Source organism: Bombus vancouverensis, chromosome 6 (assembly GCF_051014615.1).
Source record: "Bombus vancouverensis nearcticus chromosome 6, iyBomVanc1_principal, whole genome shotgun sequence".
Classification (NCBI taxonomy): domain Eukaryota; kingdom Metazoa; phylum Arthropoda; class Insecta; order Hymenoptera; family Apidae; genus Bombus; species Bombus vancouverensis.
In genome coordinates this window covers 12,422,177-12,449,478 of record NC_134916.1, presented here as the reverse complement: position 1 = coordinate 12,449,478, position 27,302 = coordinate 12,422,177, and the positions used below count along the sequence as shown (strand labels likewise).

At 42.5% G+C, this 27,302-nt stretch overlaps 1 protein-coding gene and 1 long non-coding RNA gene across 4 annotated transcripts in view; one reads left to right on the top strand and one right to left on the bottom strand.

Moving 5' to 3' along the window:
* Positions 1-27,302, bottom strand: part of LOC143302885 (uncharacterized) — a 210,916-nt gene that overhangs the window by 140,910 nt on the left and 42,704 nt on the right. Inside the window, exon 3 of the long non-coding RNA XR_013058738.1 lies at positions 20,494-20,620. This is a non-coding gene — a long non-coding RNA (uncharacterized LOC143302885). The remainder of the gene's footprint in view (positions 1-20,493; positions 20,621-27,302) is intronic.
* LOC117155664 (dipeptidase 1) overlaps positions 1-27,302 on the top strand; it is a 77,092-nt gene that overhangs the window by 12,736 nt on the left and 37,054 nt on the right. For all 3 annotated transcript variants that reach the window (XM_033331885.2, XM_033331886.2, XM_033331884.2), the window contains exons 3-5: positions 10,683-10,836; positions 20,521-20,653; positions 26,722-26,872. In XM_033331885.2, the coding sequence (XP_033187776.1) occupies positions 10,683-10,836; positions 20,521-20,653; positions 26,722-26,872 (438 nt within the window). The remainder of the gene's footprint in view (positions 1-10,682; positions 10,837-20,520; positions 20,654-26,721; positions 26,873-27,302) is intronic.

The following is a 27,302-nucleotide window of genomic DNA, read 5'->3' as shown; positions in this document are numbered from 1 at the left end:
TACCTCTTTTCCAGGATTATCACACATAAAAGTTTAACGATATAAAAGGTTTATATTCTTTTTCGCGTTATAACTTTTTCATTTGATTTGTTCCACGCCATTTACATATTTTTATATAGCATCCTTTTTTATTTATACCTATAAAACATTCTAATATAAAATCTGATTAGAAAAGCCTGAAACGCTTTGCAACATTATCTCAGAGCTGTCTTTGCGTTAGAAAATACGTCCTCTGATCAATCTTTCGTTATCACGACGTCTAAGGCCAATTGCAAAACCCCCGACCCTTCCTTTTCTTTTTTTTTTCTCCCCCTTTTGTCCCTTCCTCTTCCTTCGCTGCGTCATCATCACGAAAAGAAAATAAATCTCTCGTTAGTTATAATTTTCAACGTGAAAAAAGAAACAAGATTATCGCGTGAAGCCGCTATGCCTAACGCAAGTTCGGCGCGGCAGCTCTTTCGACGAGCGCAAAGTCGCTACAAAAGTTGCTGTCACGCGGCTTTGTTACTCGTTCCACGTCGTTCTAATTAATTTTATTAACGAGCGGTGCAAAACCATCGACTACGTGGAACTTTAGCCGAGAATCAACGAACGTTCGTTAACGGTTCCGCGGGGCGAGCGAATGGAAAAGAAGAGCCGCGGTAACGATCGAAGTTCCCTGCAGAAAGAATCTATGGCTTTAAGCTTGGGCATTGTACGCCAGCGGCGATGAATAGCAGGCAAAGAACAGGGACAGAGAGGCGAATTATTAGCACCGTCCAGCGAATCCAATTTGTAAGAAAAGCGAAGATTCTAAGGAATCGGTTACCGTAAGATCGCGTTATATCCGCTGCTCTTCGTTATTATCGAATCTACTGGAACGACGTCGCGTCGTGACGCCTCGGTTGGCGCGGTCTGCCCGCGAAACTTCACCGAGGCGATATTATCTTCCGATGCGACTGTCTCGTCGAATGAATACCCGTTGTGGATGGAGTTTCCGTGGCGTTCATTTTTTTTATGAATAATGCAGATTCTCAACGCCAGTAGCACGTTTCACGGCGGAAACGATACGGAAATCGTTCACGGTGGTCCTCCGACTCGTTCCTTTACGACTTACGACGCGACAACGCGATTGAAACGCAACCAGACAGAAATCGTTTCGCGAGAATTGTCGTTAAATCACGAGCCAGAGGATTAACCGCCTAATCTATCGAAGTTGAAGGGTAAAGTGGGATGGTTACTAGATGAACAACAGGAAACAGAGTTACTTTGGCAACCTGACGACGAGGTCGCCAGAGGCAAATAGCAAGCTACGTACAGAGGTTAATTTTCGGTATAACCGGCCCACGATACGCGGCCACGAACCCTGCACGTCTGTTTACCACCAATATATATGTAATACGTACACCGGTAAAACCGACCACATGAACAGACACCAACTTCTGACAGAGTTAATGTAGCTGTAACGTGTAACTCGATTTCGCGGAGTTAGTCGAAGGCGTCGATGCTGTCTTACCGAGTCCACGCTACCGAGGCTTCGTACTCGTAAATCGGATCATGGATCTCGGATTCCGAAACGTGACTTAAAACTTCACGTCGTGTCACGATCCTACTGTCTCCCTAGGTACGCGTGTCTACTATGAGACAGATAAACAAGGATAGACAAAATAAAGTTAGGAACGTGTTCAGAAATGTTACGATAGTTGAGCATCGTATAGATCTAAAACACTTCTCAAAAATAGCATTCATGGTCCGTGTCGTCGTTAGCGCGTGTTGTAAATCTTAAGTGTTGAACCAGGATCTATATAACTATTGAGAAACGTACAATTTTGTGTGATAGACTAGATTGGCCGCGTAGTAGTGACACGCGTATGTGAATATGAATGTGTGGAAGTATATGTGTGCGCGGCGTTTCTAAAAACAGATGAATGTAACTGTTTCGTTGGTAATGTGGTATGGAAGATGGTGAGACAAAGATAGTGCTGAGACGCGTGCAAATGTATATCAACGAAGATCCTGGAAATCGTTCATTAAATAAATCCAAAACTATTTTAATATCAATTCTAAGTGTAACCTTAGTGTTCCTTTACTTTTATTTCCGCAATTAAGATCCACAATTCTCAACAATAACAAATGTCGTTCTTCCGACTGAACGTTCCGAGGAGACTGAAAGTTTTACGAATTGCGGAAAAAAATGACGCGAAGAGAAGTCATCCCATTTAACGTGCCGCTAAACAAAACGATGTAATTACCGAATATTTATGTTACACGCGTGACATCACCACCATTAAAACCGTGTGTAATTCATTTAGCGAGCTTTGCCAGGTATGATAACCACTATAATGTCACGCAGATGTAACGGTAACGACGGCGATACACGATTCCGGCACTCGCGCGAACTGTAATAGCTTCGTTAAATCGCTATACGTAGATGCACTACTGTCCTTTAGTATTTGCACACCTCGTGCACGAACGATCGACAGGTTAATATTTTTATTATAATTTCAAAGTTACGATACGTTTAGCCTATCGTTAACTCTTTACCTCTTCCTGCAACTAAAATCAAACACGTGTACTCTGCTTGATCGTAACCGATACAAGGAATGTATCTGCATCGTTCTATTTTCACGTCTATCTTCGATGAATGGCCAACAGTTCGTATAGTTTAATCTTATAGAATACGATCGCAAACATACATTTCAATTATTCAAAGATCTCAACGTTAAAAGGACACGTTTAAGGATCGTACAAGTTCGGAGACCAAAATCGGATTTAAAAGCTTCGTTTGAGGTATCATTTACGTATGTGCGATGATTTGGAAGCGTCCAATTACTTATGGTCGATAACGCAGCTGTTAGGAGGTGTGTAAGAGGAAGTGAACGACGAGAAAAAGGATTACAAAAATACATTTTTACGATGTTACGGGTATTACCCGTGGAGGAAGATGCGGAAAAACGCCAGTTGTCTGCTGGGGATCCGAGAGGAGGCAACTTTAAAAAGGCAGTAACTAACTTTACCGTATAGCCGGTGGATTTTACGCTGGATTAAATTTTATGATTCCGGGCGTGCCGCACAGCGACGACCACCGAAATAGTACGGGTCTGCGGCTAATCGCCGAACAAATTAAAGCATAGAAGAAAACCAGCGGCTAATGCGCTGCCAGCTAGACGCTGGTTTACGCGAAATCGGGAGCCTGGAAAAAATCGTCGACTGATTCCCTTCCCACCTGGTACTATGAAATTTTCTCCCTCGTAACTTGTCTGTTATTGAACAATTTAATTCCTTTGCAAGAATGAAGTTGGAGCAGGCAATGTCGAATGTTTCATATTGCAATACATTTGACGTGGTAACGAATAAGATCAAAATAAAATTAATTCGTTAGTTCTCCAAATATACGAAAAGGAGTTAAGTGTAGCAGAACGTCGGACTAAGTAGATTCGGTATTAATTCGATGCTTTTATCCCTCGGATGTACTCGTACATTTGTACGGCTAGATATATACAGAACACATAGAATATAAATAGCTGTACTTGAGCAGAAAATAACATTTGACAAAAATGTATCTATCGCGTATCTGTGTACTGAATACCATACGAATCGAAGAATATTATAGGAAACGTGGATTATGAACCGATACCTGCTAATCAGTTAATTTTTGTGAAACGTCGAACAGCAGAAACAGCTAATTAAATTCTGGGAATAATCAAAGCGACGAAGGAGGTCGTGTGCGTTTCGAACAGGCGATAGGCTCGAGCCGGTCTACCAGACCCGGAAGTCGTATTTGCATGCCTAGTGACTGCCAATGCCACCAGCAAACGGAATATTCGCCATTCGTATGCATATCGAGCCCAGCAACCTTATCGCGCTTTGCCAATTAACTCTCTCCGATGAAAACGTATCCTCCCCCACCTCTTTGCGTTCACATGTGTACGTACCTACACATAAAGCTTCGCACCACCCTTTCGCCTTCTCTCCGACGAAAACGACGAAAACTCGGCAGCGCTTTCGTGAAATCAGCTTCGTGGATATCATTCTCCTCTTAGACACGTGTTGTATTCGTTGAATATGCATGAAGGGCTAATGTGAAAATGCTTCAAAAGTACAAGCAGGTGACGTTGACTAGAAAATCACGACTGATCTCCGGTCGGAAGTCTTTGGTCTCCGTTGGGAAAGAGAAAATACTAAGGGGAATGGAAGATGCCGCGGCGGTGTTATGTCTTTAGGTGGATTTTCTTCGTGGACGGCGTAATTAGGGCAATTATGTTGAAAAAGACGTTCGTCGAAATCGTCGGCCGTCGTATCCAATTTTCGTTCGGGCGACATTGACGAAGATCGACGAAAGAATTCGGCTCGGGTGTAATTTTGGCCACTCTTTGTACAGGCGGGACGTAATTAGGGCAATCATGCTGGGAAAGCAGCTTTAATGGAGAACGATAAAACGAAGAAGCAAGATATCGGCCCGAATTTTTTTCCACCCTTCTCTCGCCGTGCGCCGGGCGATCGATGAAATTTACCGCGGTAGGGAAAAAGAAGGAAGAGAAAGGATGGGAAAAAGGAAAAGGGAAAAAGAATAATTCGGTCGGCTATGACCAATAAGCGGCGGAATTTTTACGACACCCTGTTATCGATGAGCGCAAACACGAGCCTGGCTGTCAGCCAACCTACCCCAAACTTTTGCCTGGATCATCCATCCTCGGCTACCGATGCTTATCGCTCATTTTAAAAGATAATTTTTACAGACAGGATCGTCCGAATATCGTCCCGATTCGAGATTCGCTTAGACGCGATGGAAAAAAAGGATCGAACCAGTCAGAGCCGATTTTACTTTCCGTCTCTTTGGTTTTCATCGCCGATAAGAATGTGGCAGCACTCGACAGCTCAAGTACCACCACTCGACACTGACTAACACCGGACAACGGTAGCGCAGTGGTTAGCACCTTAGGTTACGAACGTTCGGGACCCGGGTTCAAAATCCTGGCGATCGTAGTCCGATTTTTCTTCCACGATTCTTAAATAGGAAGAAAATACAGCAAGTACCCCAGCAGCGCGACATCTACATCCGCAACAGAATCTATCTCGGCCTCTCCAGTCTCTACAAGCCAGCAGTTGCGCACTATCACCACAAACAACTATACGTATACACCTCAGGAAGATCACATAACGCACGGTTGACTCGAGCAAAACCCGCTCGATTAAAAATTCAAGTACGTCCATCGTTCATCGACCGGTGAATATATCGCGCCAATAACAAATGACAACCGCGGGAATGGCCAAAGCTGTCCGACCGAAAATTTTCAACATTGTGTCTGCTGGTGGAAATGGTTACGCAAACAATCTCGACGCGTCGTTTCGCTGTTTAATTAATTGACATTGCGTAAAAATGCAGAACAAATTTGAAACGCGCTGGCAAACTTTGCTATTTACCGATCGATTTGCCGGCTGATTCGCTCGTACGATTTTTCGCCGCCAATAGCGACCTATCCAATTTACCTTCACGTACACTTTAATTTCCAGTATAACTATTTTAATCGTCTTTCGAAACATCCATTAGATCAGTTTCCGTCAGTTTGTAGTTCCGTTCAGTCGGACACTTTTTAGTCCACAGTCGCATTCAAATGGAAACTCCGCACCGTTTAGCGCTTTTGATTACGTATTTATAGGCGTATCCTGCGTAATAAGCGTACGTACTTCGTCTCATCCAATTCACTTCACTGTACGTATGCGGTCGCACGTAGCGACAGTATCAAACGATCCGGCTCTAATGCTTATTGGTTTTCCTAATTATTACCAAGCCGCGTTCCGGCTATTGGTCGGATCGTTCGTATGTCGCTTCATGCACAGACCCGAGGCTAACCGCATCCGGCGAATATAGTCGCGGAGACCTAAAGGTTCAAAAACAGAATACAAAGACGCTGTTTTAAATAAGATACTCTGAACTTTATAAACTTAATGATAAGACGTCGAAAACTTATTTGCTGTTTGAATTGTTTTCTCTATAGCGATAAAGGGCGCATAATTTTATCTTTAGAATTAACTGGCCGTGACTAGGACGACGCAATGAACGTCTTCTGACACGTGGAGTATCTATAATAATATAATAAACCAAAGTATCTATGCGCGTATTTGTGTGCAACGTGGACGAGTATGCGTGCATTGAGGGAATAAAAGAGACAGTTCTGACTGTGAGAGTCAGTCTTGAGCAGTCCCGAAACCGAGCGCGTTATTTAATTCACCTAGAACTTCCAAGACACCCTCTACGTACGTTGGACTAACGAACCCTTAATTACACGTGCACGTGACACACACGACCACGTAGTGACACTCAGGCGTGAATAGAGATAGAATGAGACGACATATTTTCCTGAATCCTCTCTTCTCATTTTCGAAGAACTTGATAAAAATAAGACGTTTGATCAGACTATTATATCGTTCGAGGAAAGTTTATTTCAGGAGGCATACCATTTTTCAAGGGAATACAATGTTTGCAAGGAATAGAAACGCAAGGACTTTGAACAACTCTCAAACTTCCACTGAATACCTACATGAACTTTAGACTTTGTACCCTTGGACCGTCGGACTTTTGAACTCTGACAACTTTGCATGTTAGAACTCTACAACTTCGTGCTTACGCTTAAGTTATGTTCATTAAATATTTAGTGTTAGCAAATAAGTTTTTATTTATTTGTTATATAACCTGTTTTACCGATTGTACGGGGGTCTTAACAGACGCTATAGCGTAGAATCCATTCGATACGACGCAATCCAACCTGAAAATCCAATCACCATTCGGAATAGCTGAGGGTTGGAAAGGAAGCTGCTAGGGATAGAGCGGTAAACAGTCAAAAGGAGCAGCGAAAGTATTTCGAGCAAACAATCCGTGTCGATTACGGGTCCGACCGCGCAGAATACAAAGAACGCGTCGCGACAAATAGAGAATACGAAAACGAATACGAGCTGGTAGCTAGCGTTCGAACGAATTAGAGGGAACGATTTTGTAGGTTTTTAGGATCTGCTGGTATCACGAGCCAAATGCTTGTAATTGTTAATATTAACATTTGAAAACCTGCTCGATGGTGACCTGTTATTATTGTTATAGTTAGACATAGAAATATTAAATAAAACGATGAAAATTAAAGAACTGCTGAGAAAAATCCAGTTAGAGTCTGTAAACGATTCTAATCAGGCGGATAAGTCATTCGGTCGATTGTCGTCGTTATCGGTGGCTAACGCTAGAACCATTGGAAGCTTCAAAATGAGCGGTTCGTACGTTTTCGTAGAAATTTTATGGGTTTAAGTGGGTTTTCGAGAATGTTAATCGTTCGACGAAGTGTGTAGGTGTAATTCGATGGCTAAGGGCCGTAGTGTCGACTTTTCAAACATTCTGCTAATCTTCTTTTCTAGAATAGCAAACGAGAAAAACAGATGGCTCAGGGATTAGAAAGTTAACGTATGCAATAGCTTAGTAAACGTTAATTGATAGGAATGTTTAGAGAGCGAGTTCCCTAGCGAGTCCTTATAAACTTTTAGAATTATCGGACGACAAGTGGCAAAAGAGAAAGAGAGAGAAGAGAGAGAAACAGAGTAATCAGGAGTTTGAGGAGATGGGTACACAGGCTGCTCGTTTGGTTACCTAATTCGTTCGAAGTTAAATTCCCCTCGCACCATGTTCAAAGTGCATTCAGCCACCATGCGATGCGGTTGATGGCAAACGGTTAGAGAGATCCATCTCTGATTTAGGTCAGATTTGTTGAGGTAACAATACGCACGTTCCTTCTCCGTCCGCTGCGTGTACACGGTTCTATCCTCTCATTTAGTCATGTAACAAAATTCCTTTATGTCACGACCCTTCTGTTTCCCAGCATCTCATTGAGAATTTGTGGAGTATTTTCATACCAAAATTGGCTATTACGTACAGTGAAACAAGAGAGCGCGATGATCGAGGGAAGAATTGGAAGAGACGAAATGTCGACATGTACATCACACGCAGACAACCCTGTAAAACAATTTCAAACAGCCGCATTTTCACGAAACTCATTGCACAAAAGTTGGCAAATATTTAAATACACCTGACAAACACGTAGTCGATGAAGAATCAACACGGCAAAACACAACGTAAATATTGCACAATCTGTCCTTTCGTTCTTTTAATTCCATTGCATCTGATGGAATAATTTTTCAAGTTCCATGTTAATCAAGTTTACCTTCAAACCACGGAACGTTCGGTTTCACCACGCAACGTCACCGCCCCTTTCGCACAATGAACGCCATTAAAGCTCCAACAAGACGATAAAACCGCGTCGCCTTGCCAATTAAACCATCGCGGAATCGATTATTCGCGCGTCTACGTATTACGCGTAACTATGGAGGAACATGGGTTAGGAAAAGGTGGTAGAAACTGGAAACAAAGTTGGAAGGTGCATCGCGGAAGGCACACATCGAGCCGTTTAAAGTTAGCGGCATTGTCATACGCTGCGAAACTTTTGCAGCAAGCCGGTGAAACGCAGTTACGAGTTTCCGCGAGTAATTACACTAGGCGTGTAATCGCGATGCTATCAAGAAATACAACTTGGCGCCATCGCGTCCTGCTCAATTAGCTGTTCGCCAACGACAGCCAACAAGACGCGGATTCTCTCTGCCGTTATCCGCGCTTCATCCTACATCCGCGCGATTATTCAAATTGTTTCGCCACGTAGATGAGGCGACGTAGGCTGCGTCTTCTGCGTCGCGTCGATTATGCCGGGTTAATTGGCGTGTCAGCCGAATGAAACAGGCTAGGAATGCGACGCGTGCTTAGAATTATCCCGGTTCGTAATACAGTTTTAATGGGTATATGGCTTTCGAACAAGAACTCGTGCGCCTCGAGTCGCTGTCTCGGCCTCGTAATTACACTCGTTTCATGGATTAACCTTGTATGTTAGCAGAAGGAGAGCTTCTCCGGTCTTCTTCGTTTTTACCTCCTTTCTTTTTTCCTTTCGTCGTTCGAAAAGTTTCCAGTTTACCCCGACGTAATTAGTTTAATTAAAGCTTCACGCGCTCGAGTACCGTGCCTGTCAGAGTCTAAATGAACACGTCCCCTGAATACGTTTGCCTCGGTGTTAAATTGCCAGATATAACGTACGGAATATACCTTAAGCAGGATCTTAAGGCGACAGGAAGCTAGTGTAACATTGATTGTAACTCGAGATCGGATATCCAGGTTACACACCGTACATATATCCAACAGGAATTAACACGGAACAAGAATACCATGAGAGAAACAGGGGAACTAAGGGCAAGTTAGACGTTGGCTAATGCTATTCCAAGATGCGAAGTTCCCTAGCTTGCCTAGTTCCTCTCTCATTCGCTTGTATTTCGTCGCTCTGTATTGCCTCGGTAACGTGGCTCACAATCTCGAATACTCCTTTCACGCTCACTCTATATCGCCTGTGCGTATCTTTCGTCGATAGAAACTCGATCGTGTGTATATTCAAATGAATTCCATTAGTTTCGATATGATGCAAATATACCAACATATTGTAGATGATATTTATATAGTGAAAATTTTCGATGGAATTTTGCGTACACAGCAAACATCGGGATTTACACACAGTCTGGACAGAGTTTTCTTTCGCGAATTTCTACTAGTGCTTCGCTAACAATGTTGACGACCCGAGTCTCCAGTATGCCAATATTTGACCAACAACCGTCTATAAAAATCTTCGCAAAAGGAATCAAGGATTTTGTATGAAATAAGTTAGACGAAGCGCGGGCATAGTAACCGAACCTGTGGAGAAACTTGTACGTCGCCTAATGCTATTGTAAGAGGCAAAGTTTACTCGCTTTACCGTCCCTTCTCGTCGTATATCTCCTGTTCCATTCTACTTCCCCCCAGAGTACGGCTTCCCCTGTCCGCAGGACACATGCGGTGTGTTGCTACTTGAAACAGGGGCCATTTCACGGTATCGCGTCACACTCGATAAAACGGATCGCCGCCTGTGTATAAAATACACGGTGAAATGATACGAGCAGATATAAAGCGTCGAAACAAGTTAACTTTGAATCGTTGTGGTGTGGTTGAAATTGCTGATAAACGAGCCACAGGTCAAACTGCTCGACTCTACTTTCTGTCAGTTTCTCAATTTCATTACATAAGTACACGATTAGCGTTCGAAATCATGAAAGAAAGAAGCAAATTACTTAGTTCCACGTGTTCATTTATTACAGCAGGACGACGTTAAATAACGGCGAGTTGCAAAATAAATTTAGAAAATAGCGTTTACAGCATCATCACTTTCCCCTGCTTTTCAATTTATGAAGTTGATCAAGCAAGTGGGAACTGAAAATGGCTAGATGATAAATGAGGCGAAATACGGGGATGGTCGCGAGACCGATAACTAAATTTAATTAAAAGATAGTTTCAACAATAAATCACATAAAAAAATTACACCTCGTGTGTTTCCTCTGTGGTCTTCGTTTATGATCTTTCGAGTATGTTGAACAAAATAAAATCGCACGATCATTTCACGAGAAAGAAAGAAGTACAGGCCATGACGGATACAAAGGTAACCCAGAAGTATATATAGCCAACCATATTTCTTTAACTCTTCTAATTCGCAAACAGATGCAAGAAAAACCGCGGGAGATTTCAGAACCAAGTAATATATTACGTTGAACGATAAATTCTAGAAAGACATTAATTTTCTCCTTTTGTTCGTTTGCTGCAGGCACAACGATCTACCATGGAACATACGCAAGTTCCTGAAGAATCAGTTGAGGGAATTCAGGTTTGATGACCTGAGGGATACCCACCCTTGGTCGCGGAGCGCCTGGAGCCACACGGATCTCAGAAGATTGAAGGAGGGTATGGTTGCAGCGCAGGTGAGCACAATAATAACCGCAATAACGTGAGCTCCCGTGAAAAGGCATTAATCCAGAGGTACGTGGCAGAGATGTTTCACGAATCGTGAAAGCGGACGATATATATTTCGACGGTGTCCGTAGACAATGTCCAATTACTCGCAGTACACCATATCGCTACATCTGTCTGGTTCTGGCGCGCGAGACACGTTTAGCTGGAAATATTCTGGAGAAAAGGGCACCCTCGTGAGAGAGTCGATGCGCCAGCCATTTGAAACATTTTTCCTAAAAGTGACCTTCCCCTCTTTCTGCCGCCAGGCTACGATTTATAGTTCGATAAAAATTACGGCCAACCTTTTCGTTTTCTCTCAGATCGGTAGAATCGTACGGGTGTGAATTAATCGAGCAACAACGTACATTCGAATTGACAGGCGATAAAATCTCTCGTACCGTTTTAAAGGCTGATAATTGAAAATGTTTCACAACTTCGACACCAGAGACTGTCGCGTGTTATTAAGACTTTGTTGCTTGTATCGACCAGTGCTACGTATATTTTTACATTTAAACGTAACTTTTCAAATACCCTGTATAAACCGACTTCGTAATTAGCCGAATCGAGCACGCGATTTGTCAGTTGGGAAAATTAGAGTGGCGCGTGAACGACGAAAGGGGAAGGATATCGCGTGTCGTCTTGACTCGTTCGTCTCCACGGATCGCAGTTCGAAAAATCGCATTCCCTTCGATGTTTAAAATCCCTGCAATTACGATGGAACGAAACGAACCGCAAACGCGCGAATCGCGTGTCTTGGTCGGAAGCTCTTTGCTTTACAGTGTTTCAATTACAGCACCTTCTTTCCGTTCCACGTAGCCCGATACAGTCCGACCAGGATTAATTAAGAGAGACGTAAAACCCTTATCTGTACTGATGGCGCCATTACTCGACGCTATCGCGATTATCCCGCGCAACGAGACACAGGATCGCGGGAAAAATTTCGTTCGCGGAATTCGTTCTATTAGTGCGACGAACCGGCATGTAACGAGCCGACCAGACCGCCAACAACTTTCATAATTAATTTCTCGCAATTCCGCGAGATTACGCGCTGTCGAAAATTTAGCGTGGTCTATGAAGTCGAGCTGTGCTCGTTCGTCCCGATATCCTTTCGATTAATCTCCAACCACCGTTCCGTGTTACACGGTATCCTGTCTCTTTCTTATGGCTTACTCGCGTCCAGGGCGTAAGAATGGTCGAATGGATCGACCAACTTGTGCAACAATTGCACAGGATCTCTCGATGTTTCTAATCGATCGACATTCACAGCTCGTTAAATAGAACGGTCGCGTGGATAAGAAACTACGTCGTAAGCATAATCGATCGGATAAATGAAAACAGCCGCGTAAAAGCTCTCAGTGTTTCTCAACAAGATTCGTGGCTAGTGTAAAAGAACTTGTCGATGATTAAAAATCCTGAGTATAAGAACGATGAATGGAATGGATTCAGTTCCGAAAGAATTACCTAGGAACTAAATCGATGTGTTTGATCGGCCAACATTGACGGCTAACATGACGGAATCGGTGATTCAATAAAAAAAGCTTAAGCCAAAAAGTTCACGTAGAAAGTAAACGAGAGAAAGGTATATTCTGAAACTAACAAAGAAAAACCTCCAACACGGCTTAGCAATCGAATAAATCTATTCTTGTTGGGTCAGCTCTTGGTCCATTTCGAGATGGACGATCGAAACTCTTGGTGTTTCAGGAAAATGTGAGAATAACGGAGGGATCGAACGAGGAAACTCGGGCTGAGACTCGACCCGGGATACGAAGGGATAAGATTATTTCGTGAAAATAGAAAATCGCCTTCGCTGAAACTCTTTTGTGCCTTTTACTCTCGATGATGACATTACGTTAAACGATGGTGGAAGAAGATTGCGGTGGTAACAGAAAATTGTGATTGTTACAGCTTTCTCGCGAGACGAAAGAGGATCGAAACGAACAACGTTCCAACTATAAGATCGCGTAAATCCAGCGATAAGCGATTCCTTATTCGGCCAGGAACCATCTAAAGTATAGAGAACTTTAATCCGACAATTTTGCACCGAAACTCGACCAAACTCATTATCAGGATTAACATTTCCCGTGATCACAATTTATCTTATCCTGTTCCTTCTCGAACACAGAGAACACCTACTTTAAGCCCACTTTGGACTTGATATCGATTTTCGATTTCGAATCTTCGGCTACAACCGCGAGAAAGAAAAGTTAGTTAATAGCAACGAATCGTTTAAACTATTTATAACTTATTTTATAAATGTATGGCGCACGTCTCTACATTGAGTCGAGACACCGTAACGATTATTGGTTGTTACAATTTCTGGATTCGCTGTAGTTAGAATTAGCGACTGCAGGAGAGGATTTCTCAAATGAAATTTTTATTATCTGTGTCGTCGATAGCTCGATTCGTCGCTCCGTCTAACGATTATTGAGAGTTATATATAAAGTTTCGAAGAACCAGACATTTAAAAGAAATTCAGCTACCCGAACAAGGGATATCAAATGAAGGAATAAACGAAGAACCTAAATAATATTAATTTTCACGTAGCAAATATTTCAATGAAAGAATAAACGAGACGTCTAAAAATTTGTGAATATTCTTACGCGCTGAACGTGTATAATCAAGAACGAGACAGCCCTTAACGAGAGAATTTTAGTCATGTCGTTTTCCAACAACATGAAAGGCGCGTTCGCCGCGAAAGGACTTTACGCGTAAGGCACAGAAATAATTTTTACTTCATAAACCTTCGGAAAACAACTGTGACGGTTTAAAGAGCTGTACCAACATCTTTCCTTCGGCTATGCACGGCGTTTCTGTCCATTCAAAGGAACAGACTCGAAATAAGCACGCGCCTAAGTAACATTACGCGAACAAAAGTAGATTATAATTTCCAGTTGACGTGCATAAAAGCAGACGACGAGCAGTTGCCTCCGCGACACGCCCTTTCTTCACCAACGAATCGCACGGACGTTGCGTAATGAAACCTGCTACCTGTGAAATTACTTTCGCGATGAAACTCGCGGACTATCGCCTGGGTACGTGTAGCCTTTCGTCGTGTATTCTCTTTCTCTCTCATTCATAAATATTAGGATATCTACGCAACGAAACATAACAGTTTAAATTATCGATCGATCGAAATTTTGTATTCGTTGTATTTATAATACAAATTATAATATATTATGAACGTTATACGAAACATTTTGAGATTTCATTAGCGCTGTTATAAAATTCGATGATTATACACACCGGAAAAGCTTGAAACCAATCTGAAAATCTATGTGGAAATTATAGGATATTTAATACGCGTATATATTTCGCAGAAATCACAAACATTTTTAAACAGACAATTGTCCATTACATTGCTAATATAATTTAAGATTTAATATCGCTAATATTGCTTAAGATGGTCAAAGTTGATTAATTACCATATAGATGAGAAAATGTTGAATTCTATTATAAAATTAATAAAGTTATTACTAGAATATTGAACGTATGGATTTTTTCTAGGCAGTCTGAGAAAAGAGATAATAATTCTTAAACGTTTTATAATGTTAAAATAATAATTTCACAATGATTTTACTTAAGCTTTCGTAGGTATCTTAGTACTTATGAATGGAAGTGTACGTATTAGCCGCAACACGATCCGACCTCTACCAGTCTAGACGGAAATATATACATATATATTTTTAACACGGTCTCGACGCCTCCGGGCCGAGGCTGTTTCACGGGTGGCGCATGAATGCCGAATTTGATGGTGCTCGCCCTATACAGAGCCGCTGTTTCATTCAGACGTAAGTCCTGGTTCGCCGTTGAATAACCGATATGACCCGACGAAACCGCTGTTGGCCGCGCCAACTATAAATGTGCCTGAAAATACGAATCTGTCCTGAATAGAAAATATTTCAAGTTGCGAATATTTTAACCCATTGGCTGTATGCAACGCGTAAAAGCGCGCAACGTGAGATGCCTATTCATTTCCCCGCGTGATTGACACGTTTCGTTACTGATCGTTCTTTCGTCAAAGGATTAAACTTTCGTTGCGAACGAAACCATTTCGATTACAATGACGAGCGATGAAGGGCTGGTGACTGTTTCGAATATTGAAAAGAAAATGGAAACCGGTATTGAATAAATGTTACGAAACGCGAAGTGTTATTTACAAAGCATGGACGTCTGTGTGAATTTTTTTACGTGCTTTCTATTATGTCCCTCGATCTGTTCTACCTACCGAATATCGTTATCGCGAATACGCTGCAGCGAATACAGTGTCGTGAGAATATTTTCTTAAACAACTGTGCACCTTGCCTGCAAACCGAAATTACCAAGCATAAATATCCGCGGCCTACCGATATGCATACGATATAGAAGTTGGATAGAAGCGTTCTTGGGAAAAGTTGGGTCATAAAGGTGAGAAACATAGGTTTGGTGGCAGCGCTTTCCTTGCATCGCCAGCGAACTCGGTAGTTCCGCTTTATCCAACGGGGTTTAACTTTAAGACGTCAGAAATGGAATTCCATTCGAGGGAACATCTGTGCTTTCCGTCTGCGCGCAAGTGGTAGCGAATACGTATAGGTGTAGCTCGCGGTCCAAGCGGCGGGAAAAGAAACGAGAGAACTAGCGACTGTCCCTAAGAATATTCGCCCGTAGGATACCTTTGAAAATACCTTGGCTCTGGTTACTCGTTAGTAAAATACCGTCTGCCGTTGATCCCATCTGTTAGAAGCTCATCTAGACGCGATTACGGTAAGCGTGGCGTAAGAGTCACGGCCTGTGATAAAGAGGAACAGCAGGGGTGGCGGAGTCCGAAAAGTCGTGCTTGTGAAAGCGGATGTTGAACTAAGCCTACGCCCGAATAGACCACTTCGTTACTTTCCCCTATACCTAATGCCAACGTGTCGCATAACACGGTAAGGGGGAAAATTTAAATAAGCTTCTTAGGCACATGCGCGAACACACGTAGCAACGTGGCGTGCGCGGTTCAATTTAATTAATACCGTAATTAAAAGGGCATATTAATTGCGCGAATAGCATGGAAACGAGTTAGTTATGAATTGCTACAGCACGAACACCGACGGCGAGCGAGTTGAGACAGTAATGTTCAAAGGGACAAGAAACGTAAAGACTTTGCAACAATTATTCATCGCGAAAGAGAGAGAGAGAGAGAGAGAGATAACTTGAACGATAAACAGGTTAACATCGATAAATTACGAGAAAACACATTATCGAATTCGTAGTATACTGTTAAGATAGGAATACGCGACAAAACAGTCGCCTAATTTTATGCGTCGTTTCTCAATGTCAACATGTTCCTCAAGGTATTCAGTTTGCTTACGTCGAGACGAAAGGGGTGACTAGCCGGTTATGCTCAGTGAAACGAACGCGTGTGTATGCACGTATGCATAATATACATAGTAGTGGTATACATATATATAGAGGATCTGGCAGGCCAGTCGCGACTCAATCCATCACTGTCTTGGTTAATTCAGACGAAGAGAGAAGGCATCCGCCACGGTAAGGTTACGAACCATTGATCGCCTTACCGTCCCTTAGTGGACTCCGAACATCGTACTTCCTCTTCCATGACAACTCACGTTTAACTGGAAATACCGTAACGATGTGTTATTTATAAACGAAACGAGATCGTTGTGTTCTCATTACGGTTGCTGCTTCATTATGAGAAGTATTAGACGAGTTTGTCAAATTTTATACGCGATGATTAAAACTATCCTCGAAGCAGGATGCAAGTTACAGGACTCGGAACTATAAACGAATGGCCAAATGCAAGCGGTTGTTACGCGTTGTATTCAATCGTCTAGGAATTTTAATGGCGCGAGTCGATTCGCTGCCGTTTTTCATAAAATGTAAACTTCTACGTTCGTAAGAAATTCATTGTACTTTTCCAAGCGATGAAAATGTATTACGGCACAGAGTAAAGTTAAGACTTAATTAATCATGAAATTTAATAATACGCGTAACAACTGAAAATCTGCGTTTACAACGCTATGATTGTGGACAAGCTATAAAATTATTTGTTAGACTGAACATTATTTGAAGATTAAACATTGAAGGCTATAACGAATTAAGCGTGTTTGGGGATTTTTAAAACTTCGCGTTCTTCTTTCTATTACACACACACACTCTCTCTCTCTCTCTCGACTCGAAAGAGAGAGAGAGAGAGAGTAAGAGACAGAAGTTCTTTGTTATAGGGGTGGACAGGAGTTTGGTCGATCCTATGGAAAATTCCACAGAATTCAAACTGAATATGAAAACCGTTAGCTGCACGGCTATTGTCACAAAACCCCTGAGAAACTTGATGATTTATAACACGTATTTGCTATTACGCGTGAAAAAATGCAAAAAGCTAAAGTACATTTGCAAATCGCACGAATAACCGTTGAAACGCGCAACGCCTGACTGCCGATACCGAAAAGAAGGAAAAACCTAAAATGTCTCTCTGGAAAATGGCAATTTTCCAAACAGTGTCCTAAACCAGAGTAGTCAAAGTGTTCACCTCTGAAAGCCAATTTACATACGAAATTCGCAAAAGTCCGAACACAGTGTGTCCCGTGTAACGAGCCCCGGAAGCTTTCTGACAAAAAACCATACGAGGCCAAGGGAAGTCAATGAAAATGCAGCCGCTTAATGCATCGAATATCTAGAACACGGTACAAGCATTTTCGATTGCACCCGAGAGACAGCTATCCCCGAGCAATCGCGATTCCTAACGGCTGCATTCCAAAAGTGAATTTCAGTCGATTCGAAATAACTCGAGTGTGTTCCATTCAAAACGTTCTACCTTCGGGGAATTGAATAACCCGACCGATAGGAACGGTAGCAAGAAGAATGCGTGTATCGAACGGAAAAATCGAGATACCGACGTCTACCGCTGCGTTCTATTCCGGTATAATTCGTTCGCGATAGAGCGAACAAAAATGTGAATCACGCGAGAACATTGGAAAAGAAAGAACACATAGCCGACGCACGAGAGAGAGTCGCGTGGGCCGTTTGAAGGCCGCTGTTAACCCTCGCGAGGGAGTGCCTCGTCGACGAGGTACACCAACACGGCATCAAATTTCATAAAACGGCCACGTCAACGATCGTGTGTAAGCACGTCTTTAAAGTGGGACAACACGGCGCGATTACATCGTCGACGGGGGTGAATATTTTTACAAACGTCTGACCTAAAACCCGACCGTGACTACTGCTCGATTTTGCGCGAAGGGGTAACAGCTGGAAGAAAGAAAGAGATGGAGAATAGAGAGGACAGGAGAAAAAAGATGAAAACATCTTACCCGTACACGGACACGGTTTTATAAAACGTCTGACCTAAAATTCGAGGCGAACTGGATGCTAACGAGACGCGCCAACTCTAGAAAAATGTTTCTGCAAACAGTTGGTGCGTTTAATCGTCGCTCGATCGAGTAAAAAAATTTAATTTATCATCGCGCAATGCGATCAACAGACGACGATCGTCGAAAACGTTGTTATGAAAGTGTCGCGTTGCAAGATGCAATTTCATGGTTTCTATCTTTCTCTCTCTCTCTCTCTCTCTCTGTCTCTTTCTCTTTAAGATTTTCTCGAACACGCCTAGATAACGAACGACCGTTAATTAAGAATAAATTCTTGCCACGGGTGAAGTTGTCGGGTAACAGGTCTGGTCAGAAAAATAGTAGAAGGAAATGATTGCATTAACTGGAAATCAAAAGTTCCGGAGGCACGGTCGTTTACGGGGCGACTTTCGAGCACGATCCACGACTGAAGGTACTTCGCCAGAGATTAAATCATTGCCGTGTCGCAATTAGCTCCCGCGAGTAAATGCATTCAGGCGGTTTAAGTCGTGGCGACGCGACGCAAAGCAAACGGTAACCGTAAAAATCCTGGAAAGGTAATGAAGTCGCAGAAACGAAAGAGGGGAAAAGACGTGTCGGGAGTCACACGTTGATAGCGCCGCTGCTTGATGAGGAAGAGAAAGAGACGGTAGTGTTGAATAAAAGGAGGAGGAAAAACAACGGGTGAAGCCATTTCGCGCCACCCGCTGATTTATGACAGCTCCACGACAACGTCACGCTCGGAACGTACATTTCATCTGGTGCTGTTAAAAACAAAACTTTTCTACCATCCACTGTACGGAATATTTTAAATACGAATACAACAATGCCATGGAATCGGATACGCAAAGAATTCTATCGTGTTGTTTGATATGTTCGTGCCGATTTTTGTGGTACGCTAGGTTCCACTAGCCAACCTATGATCTATAGCGAAATATACTGCATGGGAATACCTATATTTAAAATGGAATAACCAAAATAAAATAAGTTTGCATAACGATACTCGGATCTCAACGAAAGTCTAGATTGGTCCAGAGTCAGATCAAGAGTCTAGATTGATTTTACCAAAACCATCTACGTGTTTTGAGTATATTAGGATATTTTAAATAAATTGATCTGTGCGAATTTCGTAGCCAAGATATTCGAGATAACAGATACATACAAGATTACTCGACTTTGTACCATTTCGAGATTTCGAGATTTTAAACTTATTGAGATACGTGTAATTTTGTGTGCTACACTAGATTAGCCGCGTAGTAGTGACACACATATATGAGTATGAGTGTGTGGGAGTATGTGCGTGCACAGCGTCTCGTAAAAGAGAGAAGAATGCAACTGTTCCGTTGGTAGTATGGAAAGAAAGATGGTGAGACAAAGAGAGTACAAATGCGTATCGACGAATATCACGCATCAAATAAGTCTGAAACTATTTTGATATCAATTCTAAGTGTAATTTAAGTGTTCCTATACATTTATTTCGGCGATAAAGATCCACAATTCTCAACAAAACTAGCACGTGAATCCTTGTAAGAGAGTCTTAAATTTGGAATATCTCGAGGAATTGAAAGACCTTATTCCAAAAAATCGTCGTCCTCGCGACGGTAATGATATGGAACAGCGTGATTCCGTTTGACGCATAGCAACCTCGGAACGATGTATAAAAGGAGTTTTTATGCGAGCTCACGTTCACCCCCATAACCCCTTATCAGACCGAATGAAATATCACGGGTCGTGTTTAATCCTCGGGATCTGATACATCGGTTTAATTTACTCCAAGTAGAATATATTCTTAACCGGTGTATACATTGCGAGCAAGGAGGATAAATACTCTCTTTATTTATGGCCCCCGATATCCCAGTATTTAAAATTCAAAGCGGCATCCTGCCGGGGTCATGGTTTCGTAATACCCTTTTAATTATTTCCAAAGTTCTATCTGATAGCGAATTGAAATGAGAAATTACCATTCACGCCGATTTATTATCACTACACGCACCGAATCGTGCTATCGTCGAGATTCCGTGTTAGAAGTGCTATATAGCGTTTGAAACTATCGTTAATTGAATATTTATGGCCAGATGAACGATATAAGTATCGTTTGGGCCAGAATTTGTTTAAAATTCCAATTTATTACAATCAAAAACTTTGACTTTTATTTTACCTGGCTTATAGCAAGATAGAGTTGTTTCGGTCATCTAAGCTCCAACATCTTAAAATTCAGTCTTAACCAATGGAACGAACAAGAAAATGATTTTTTCAAGAAAAACGTGTACGGTTTCCATTTATTTTCAAACAAATACTCACGAAGATACTCTGTTGTTCTTGTTACAGTTTTGGTCAGCTTACGTGCCATGTTCCTCTCAGCACCTCGACTCGGTCCAACTGGCACTCGAGCAGATCGACCTGATTCGTCGGCTGGTCAACAAGCATCCTGAAAGCATGGTCCTCGTTACCACGGCGGAAGGTGAGGCATTTCGCTTGCAATTCTATGCCTTTGTAACTCCAACCATGGTCATGCATCAACGTAGAATGTCGATTCTACCGGCATGTTTACGCGGCAATCGTTTTAATGCGAGGAAAAAGGGAGAGGTAGATCAAGAGAGAAGTTGATCGACGAACTAAAATCGTGGCCGTGTCGTGTTTCGACGTGGCTGATGACGATCGCGTAGTCAAAGGATCGCTGACAAAATGAGAAACGCGCAAAGTATCGAGTTAAACATTACGCGATCCGCGAAGATAAATTTTCAATCGCGCGGCCGTTCGTTTGGCGACAAGCCAAACCTATTCGACTTTTTTCCCCCCGGACGAATCGTTATCGATTCGCGTATCGTTCGTCAAAGAATTTTCACGACGAACACGCGACCTATTTTCTATTTCTTCTTTTTGTTCGACTTGCTGCAACAAAAGAAACGAGCCACCACCGTGACGATTATCGCTACATCGCGGGTAAACCAACATCGACAAACGACCGTGTATCGATCGCACAACGTATTTGTTTGTTCCCTAAACAAGTTTTGTATGCGTACAACCACTCATTAAGCTCTCTTCAGGCTATTAGATAACTGGTTCAAAGCTACCATTAAATCGTCAACCAAAGTAGATGGTGCAGCTGTGGGTCGAACAATACGCGAAACGTTCCGCTGCTGTTACTGCGAGAATTCGCGGTATCACTCTTTAATACAATCGCCGAACTACTTCGTAAGTTAAACACGAAATTATTAATTGCCAATCAGCTCTAATATAATGTAAACACGGGGCACCGCGTACTTACATCTTTCAACGTATCTCTAGCTCCTACTCAAGCAAGCTTAAGTCTTCCGTGAACTTCTCGCGAAACTGGTCGAATTATACGATATACATAATATATTATGTAGTTAGTCAGCCATGAAGTCAACGTTCTCGAGAAGGAAAGCCCATCGTATTCGAAAATCGTCGATCTCCAGAACCCTGCTGGAAAGACCTCTAAAGCTTCACGAGCGAGGAATATGAAATCGAGCTTCGAGGTCGACGAACGTCGAGAATTACCATCCTCTATTTGTTCCGAGAATGGGCCGCTCGACGTTACACACCGCTAGAATTTCTGGCGTGCCGCCAATGTCAGAGGGTGGCTGGCAGAAAAGAATTTACCCGACTTCTCCCTTAAGAAAATCGTCGCGGAATGAATCTTCCGTGGCAGTCGTGTCTCTTCTCCCATTTTAATTAATTCCTCGTCGCGTCCTACGATCAAGCAGTTCGCGAAATGTCGTCCGTGTAACAAATGGACTCGCTTCAAAGAGGAGTTACTTCTCTCGTTCGAACGTGCCCCGGAAAACAATCTATTCGTGCCTCTGTCGGTCGTTGGCGAGAATTTACGCACGTACGATATGAAATGTTCGATCGAGGTCGACGAACGTCCGAAGTCGGCCGTCTTATGTTTGCTTCCGGTTGGCCATTCAACGTCGCGCGCTCTCAGATTCCCTGGAAGAGAGCCAACCGTCCAAGAGGAAACACGGGAGAATCCCTGCTCGTCTACCGACGTAGTGGAAAAGTCGGGCCAGCACTCCCCATTATTATCGTCACCGTGAATACACTTTCGAGAATTTAGGATGCATCTTAAGTTGCGAAAGATGAGGCGTTCCTTCAAGAACGGACCATCGTTGCTCTCGGTGTAACGATCAACTTCCGAGCTACGAGCCACGAGTAACCTATTTCGCGGTGATTTGTCCGTGACGGCGAGGTACAGCGAAATTCCATTGATCTTCTTCCATGGAGAAATTATTGAGACGAACGAGAATAGTTCGGTGGGCGTCAATCGGGATTCAAGCTGCGCGCCTTTGATACGAGCTTCAATTTCAAGCTCGTTCTCTGCCTCGAACGACGCAAGTAGCTGGTAAATCGAACAGAAACGAGAAAAATGGAACAAGCACGACTGCTAGGCGACACGACGAGGCAGTGACATTGACGAAAGTGAGAAGAAGAGAGTAAATAGTGACACACGAAAGGGGACACATTGTGTGCTCAACGTTTGATCATCTAAACTCGATACTTGCTTTATTCGCGGAGGGTAGAACAAGGTCGGAAAAGGGAGCGCGAAGAAGGGAGAGGAAACTCGTTACGCAACGGATGCGGGGAATAATTTTCAAAGAGAAGGAAAGAGGATTTTGATCGATCGATGCATATCAATATCTTTGACGATACGATCTCCGCTCTATAAGATTACGATTACCCTATAACACGCAGGATTATCTTCGTCCTCGATTTTACGCGTTCCCATATAATAATTTGCTCCTGCATGGTGATACGCGCGTGAGAACATAACGCGGATCTGATGAGAAAACGTCGGACAGCGGAAGAAGATTCAGCCAGTAGTAAATTTCAGTTGGAATGGAAAAATGTCAAGCCATACCGACCGTTCTACCACGTTCGATAAGCCGAACCACGGCGACTGCATGTCGGCATGCACATGCATATGTAAATAGACATGCGATACGTAGCTGTCTATATATACATAAATATATATACTTCACTCGGACGTATAAAGGAACGATTGTTCAAAATTTGCAAGCTGCTTTTTGCTTCTGCAAAAACACGTCCCGTGTTTCCTGACTGATTTATACGACGTACAACATCGACAGAATTTCAACTACCGTCAATACCGATCGTTAAACATGAAACACGAGATAGACCTTTCTCTTTAAATTACGATAAATAAAAGGTCGAAATTGCATAATAATATATTTGCGGTATGCTTATATGAATAAAAATACACATAATGTATTTATAAAAGGCGCCCACTGTTTAATCGACCAGTCGCGGAGAGACGCGATCGCGAGGTTCACGTCAACGAGAGTCGTAAATTCCCGTTACGATTAGAATAATCGATCGAACAGATCGATCCCCTATTCCGGTTAGGATAATAGAGGTGGTTGAATGAGTATAACACTGAGTGTAACAGGTTATAATATTATATATTTCCAACAACTTTATATAAAAGCTAGTTACACTGGTGCGTATGTATAAGTTAAGTAGGTGACTGATCTAAAGGTGGAAACCCGGTGAAGAAACGTTAACTGTTCGAAAGATGGAGAATCAGTGAAGCTCAGTGACGATGCTGTGGCAGAGGAAAGCTAGGGATGGGTGTGTCTAGCGCACGGGACCATCGGATTTGTTGATGACAATTTTGGCTAGAAGAGTAAGGGCAACAGACATTGCTTCTGATTGGATAATAAGGAGGTTGGTGGGCTAGGAAGACTCTTAGCCGCCCCCGAGAGAAAGAGCTAGCGGGAGATACCGAACGTGAGAAAACCCAACTTTCCCGTATCTTCCCTTAGTAGACAATAAATATAAGGAACACTTCAAATAAAACATACTTGTTTGGTCTGAAGGACCTTAACTATGAAAATGCCAAGATTTGTGGTGAGTCCTGAAGGCCATTGAGGGTACGCAGCAAGGATGTGTAGACATCTGACTGCCACCTTGCACGTGGCGTGGGGCCTGGTTTTTGCACAAAGTCACCGGACGTAACACTCGCGTCTGAATGCTTTTTTCAATTTCTCTGTATGCAGACTTCAACGTGAAATCGACGCAACTGCGAAAAACGATTGTACGCAGCGAATCTTAAACAAGACAATGTGTCGCTGTATCTACGACTTATTGGATACGATTGGATGGAACGATATCTGGAAGATCGTATAATTCTAAGAAACAATGGACGACGAGGCAAGTGTGTGTTTATCTGAACCGGTCGTTGCCTCGGAAACTTTCGACGTAAAGCGTACTATCACGCTCGGGACAATAGTTCAAAATGTGCCGGCAGTTCGACGTGGCGAATTTACGAGCGACGAAGACGAACTTGCCGTTCCCGTTTATAATTCTCGCGCGATCGAATCGAATAACCCGTTTCGAAGCCCTTTAAGAGATCGTAAAGCTCTCGAACGCGGAAACGTTTACACCTACGAAGGCGAACTAAGGAATTTATAAACCGATTAGTTGAACGAGATATAAAGCAAAACCACTTTGGCGGCGTGATATACCGCGAGGAGGGAAAATACGTCAAAAATGCGGGAAATGCGAGAATTCGAAGAAAATTGAAAGAATTTCTGACTTCTACGTATACGTTAGACCAAGACGAAGTGTAAACTGGAACGCGTGGTAGTCGGAACGCGAGTTATAAATCAGCGGACGCAGTAAATCGAAGTTCATCGACAGCTTGCAGCTCGCTGCTGGCCATGCCTTTCCTTTCCAGTTATTTTTCCATTAAAAGCTTAATATAGCGTAAGCGCCAGCCACACACCACGAAGGAATTAAAGTTACTCGAGACAAATGGTACGAAACGCTATTAATTTGCCACTAACATTTCCGGGCCAACGGCTGCGGAGAACCGTTCAAAAATAAAATACGACACACGTGCGAACAACATGTTACAAGGTTTGAATAGATTACGCGAAATAGCGAGAAGGGGTTGCTTTATTCGAACAACGAAGATTATGGATTATCGAGTAAATTCGTTTAACCACAGGATCGATCTTCCATTAGCGCGAACCAAGAGCTCTATCGCGTGCGGTCGAAAGCGGAAAAGTTCGAATTCCCCGCGATAAATGACGCTTCGGGGGTGAACATCGCCGGGGGTTGATCCGCCAGCGCCACGAAACGACACACGCTGTACGCGTATATATCGGTATCCCGGAACCGACGACCTAACGCAATTTGTTCGCGGTGTTTTAATCGAATCCGAACGACACCGAGCCCGCGAATCCGATTTCACGGAGCTCGATAGCCCCACCTTTACACGACCGTACTCGATTAAAACGATTAAACCGGCGGGGAATCGAATTCGCGGCGCGCTGACTAAATACTGACAAAATACCGGCCGCAAGGAGGATTTCCCGAGTTGTCCGGCCGTTCTTTGAAAACCGAACGTTCCATTATTCTCCGGTTGGGATTAATCAAGCCCCGTTTACGGCTCGTAATTAATGATCCGACCGATAACGCTCGCCATCCATGATTTAAATGATTCTATTAAGCCAGGATCGAAGGCGACTCGTGACATTAATTAACTTTTAAATGCATCGCTTTCTTCGAATGAAACAGTTTGATCATACGTATGTGTGGCATGCAAATATAGAAAAATATTTTGAACAATTCGTCCAGTATAATTAAAAACGAATTACTAATTAACACCAAATGTGTAAAAAAAAATGACATTTACATATATGCTACTCCGGTATAAAATACAATGTAGCGCTTAGTATGTAATGTAGCTCATTGAATTACAATACTTTCATCCGTGTCTCACTTTCCTAACTGAAACACTGTATCATAATGGAAAATTGCTCTTGGCTAGACAAATTATTGCTAAATATATAAACCATATGATAATAATAATAATGAACGATAAATGATCATGTATCCGTAACAACTGCGAATAATAACACCGTGCAAATTCAGGATTTGGTCGAACTGGTCAAAATTCTCAGTCCTTTCAATCGATCTAATTTATCGAAAATTTGCTCAATGGAATTTAAACCAGATGCTTGTCAAAAGCAATACAAATTCCTGTTATGTATTTTCAATCGTTCGCTTATATATGTACAGAACACAAATTCGATACTTGATAAATTCCTTTTTTAGATATTACATTCTGCTCGCGTTTCCTAATTTTTCCGAAGATATCAATAATCTTCAAAAATTGTAATCCTCCAAATTCAAATACATAACGCGATAAGTGTAACGTATCGTCTACGTCGGAAGATACAGATATCTCGCTAAATGGCAACGCTATCCACTTAAAGGTTAATCGTACAAATGCATCTGCCACGACTTTATCATCATCAGACTAACATTTATATACATACATTACCGTGAGAGATCCTAAACGTATCTAAGGGGAGACGCGAAAACGAGTTCGTAATAATTAGCGAAATGATGGTAGTTGGGAAGATTGGCGATAAAGGTGGAAGTTGGAGAATGCCTGGTATCTACATAAGGATAATTACAACAATAATAATAATGACAATCGAGGACATTCAAGGGAGATTTAACGTGTGCTTTCAGGTATAGAGAGAGCGCACAAGGAGGGTAGATTAGCAAGCCTGATAGGGGTCGAAGGGGGTCACGCGGTTGGAGCGAGCCTGGCAGTTCTCAGGATGTTGTACGAGTTGGGCGCCAGATACCTCACACTCACTCATACTTGTAACACGCCTTGGTGAGTTTACCAATTGAGACAATGTACGATTATATTAGATATAATATTTCGTTGAATTCTAATACAGGAGCTTCGAACGAAAATAGCTTAAAATTAGATAATCATTCATGGTCGGGCTAACCGATGTTCGTGATTGTCGCGTGCCGTTCAATGCGTAATCGTATATAAAGAGCTTTGCCGAGGATAATTCATCATAATGCATTATCGTTCGCACATCAATCATCGTGTTTCTCCGTAACAATTTATCGAGGGAGATATTGGTAGATCGTGACGCGTTTCGCATATGAGAACTTATGGGAAAACAAGTAACGCGTTACCAAAATGAAAATAGAGACACCACCAAATTGATATTAGATGGTAACGTATGAAATGTAGCTTTTCTTTGATTAAAATAAATATGCTTCTGTTTTTCGTTAAGCTCAATTTATCG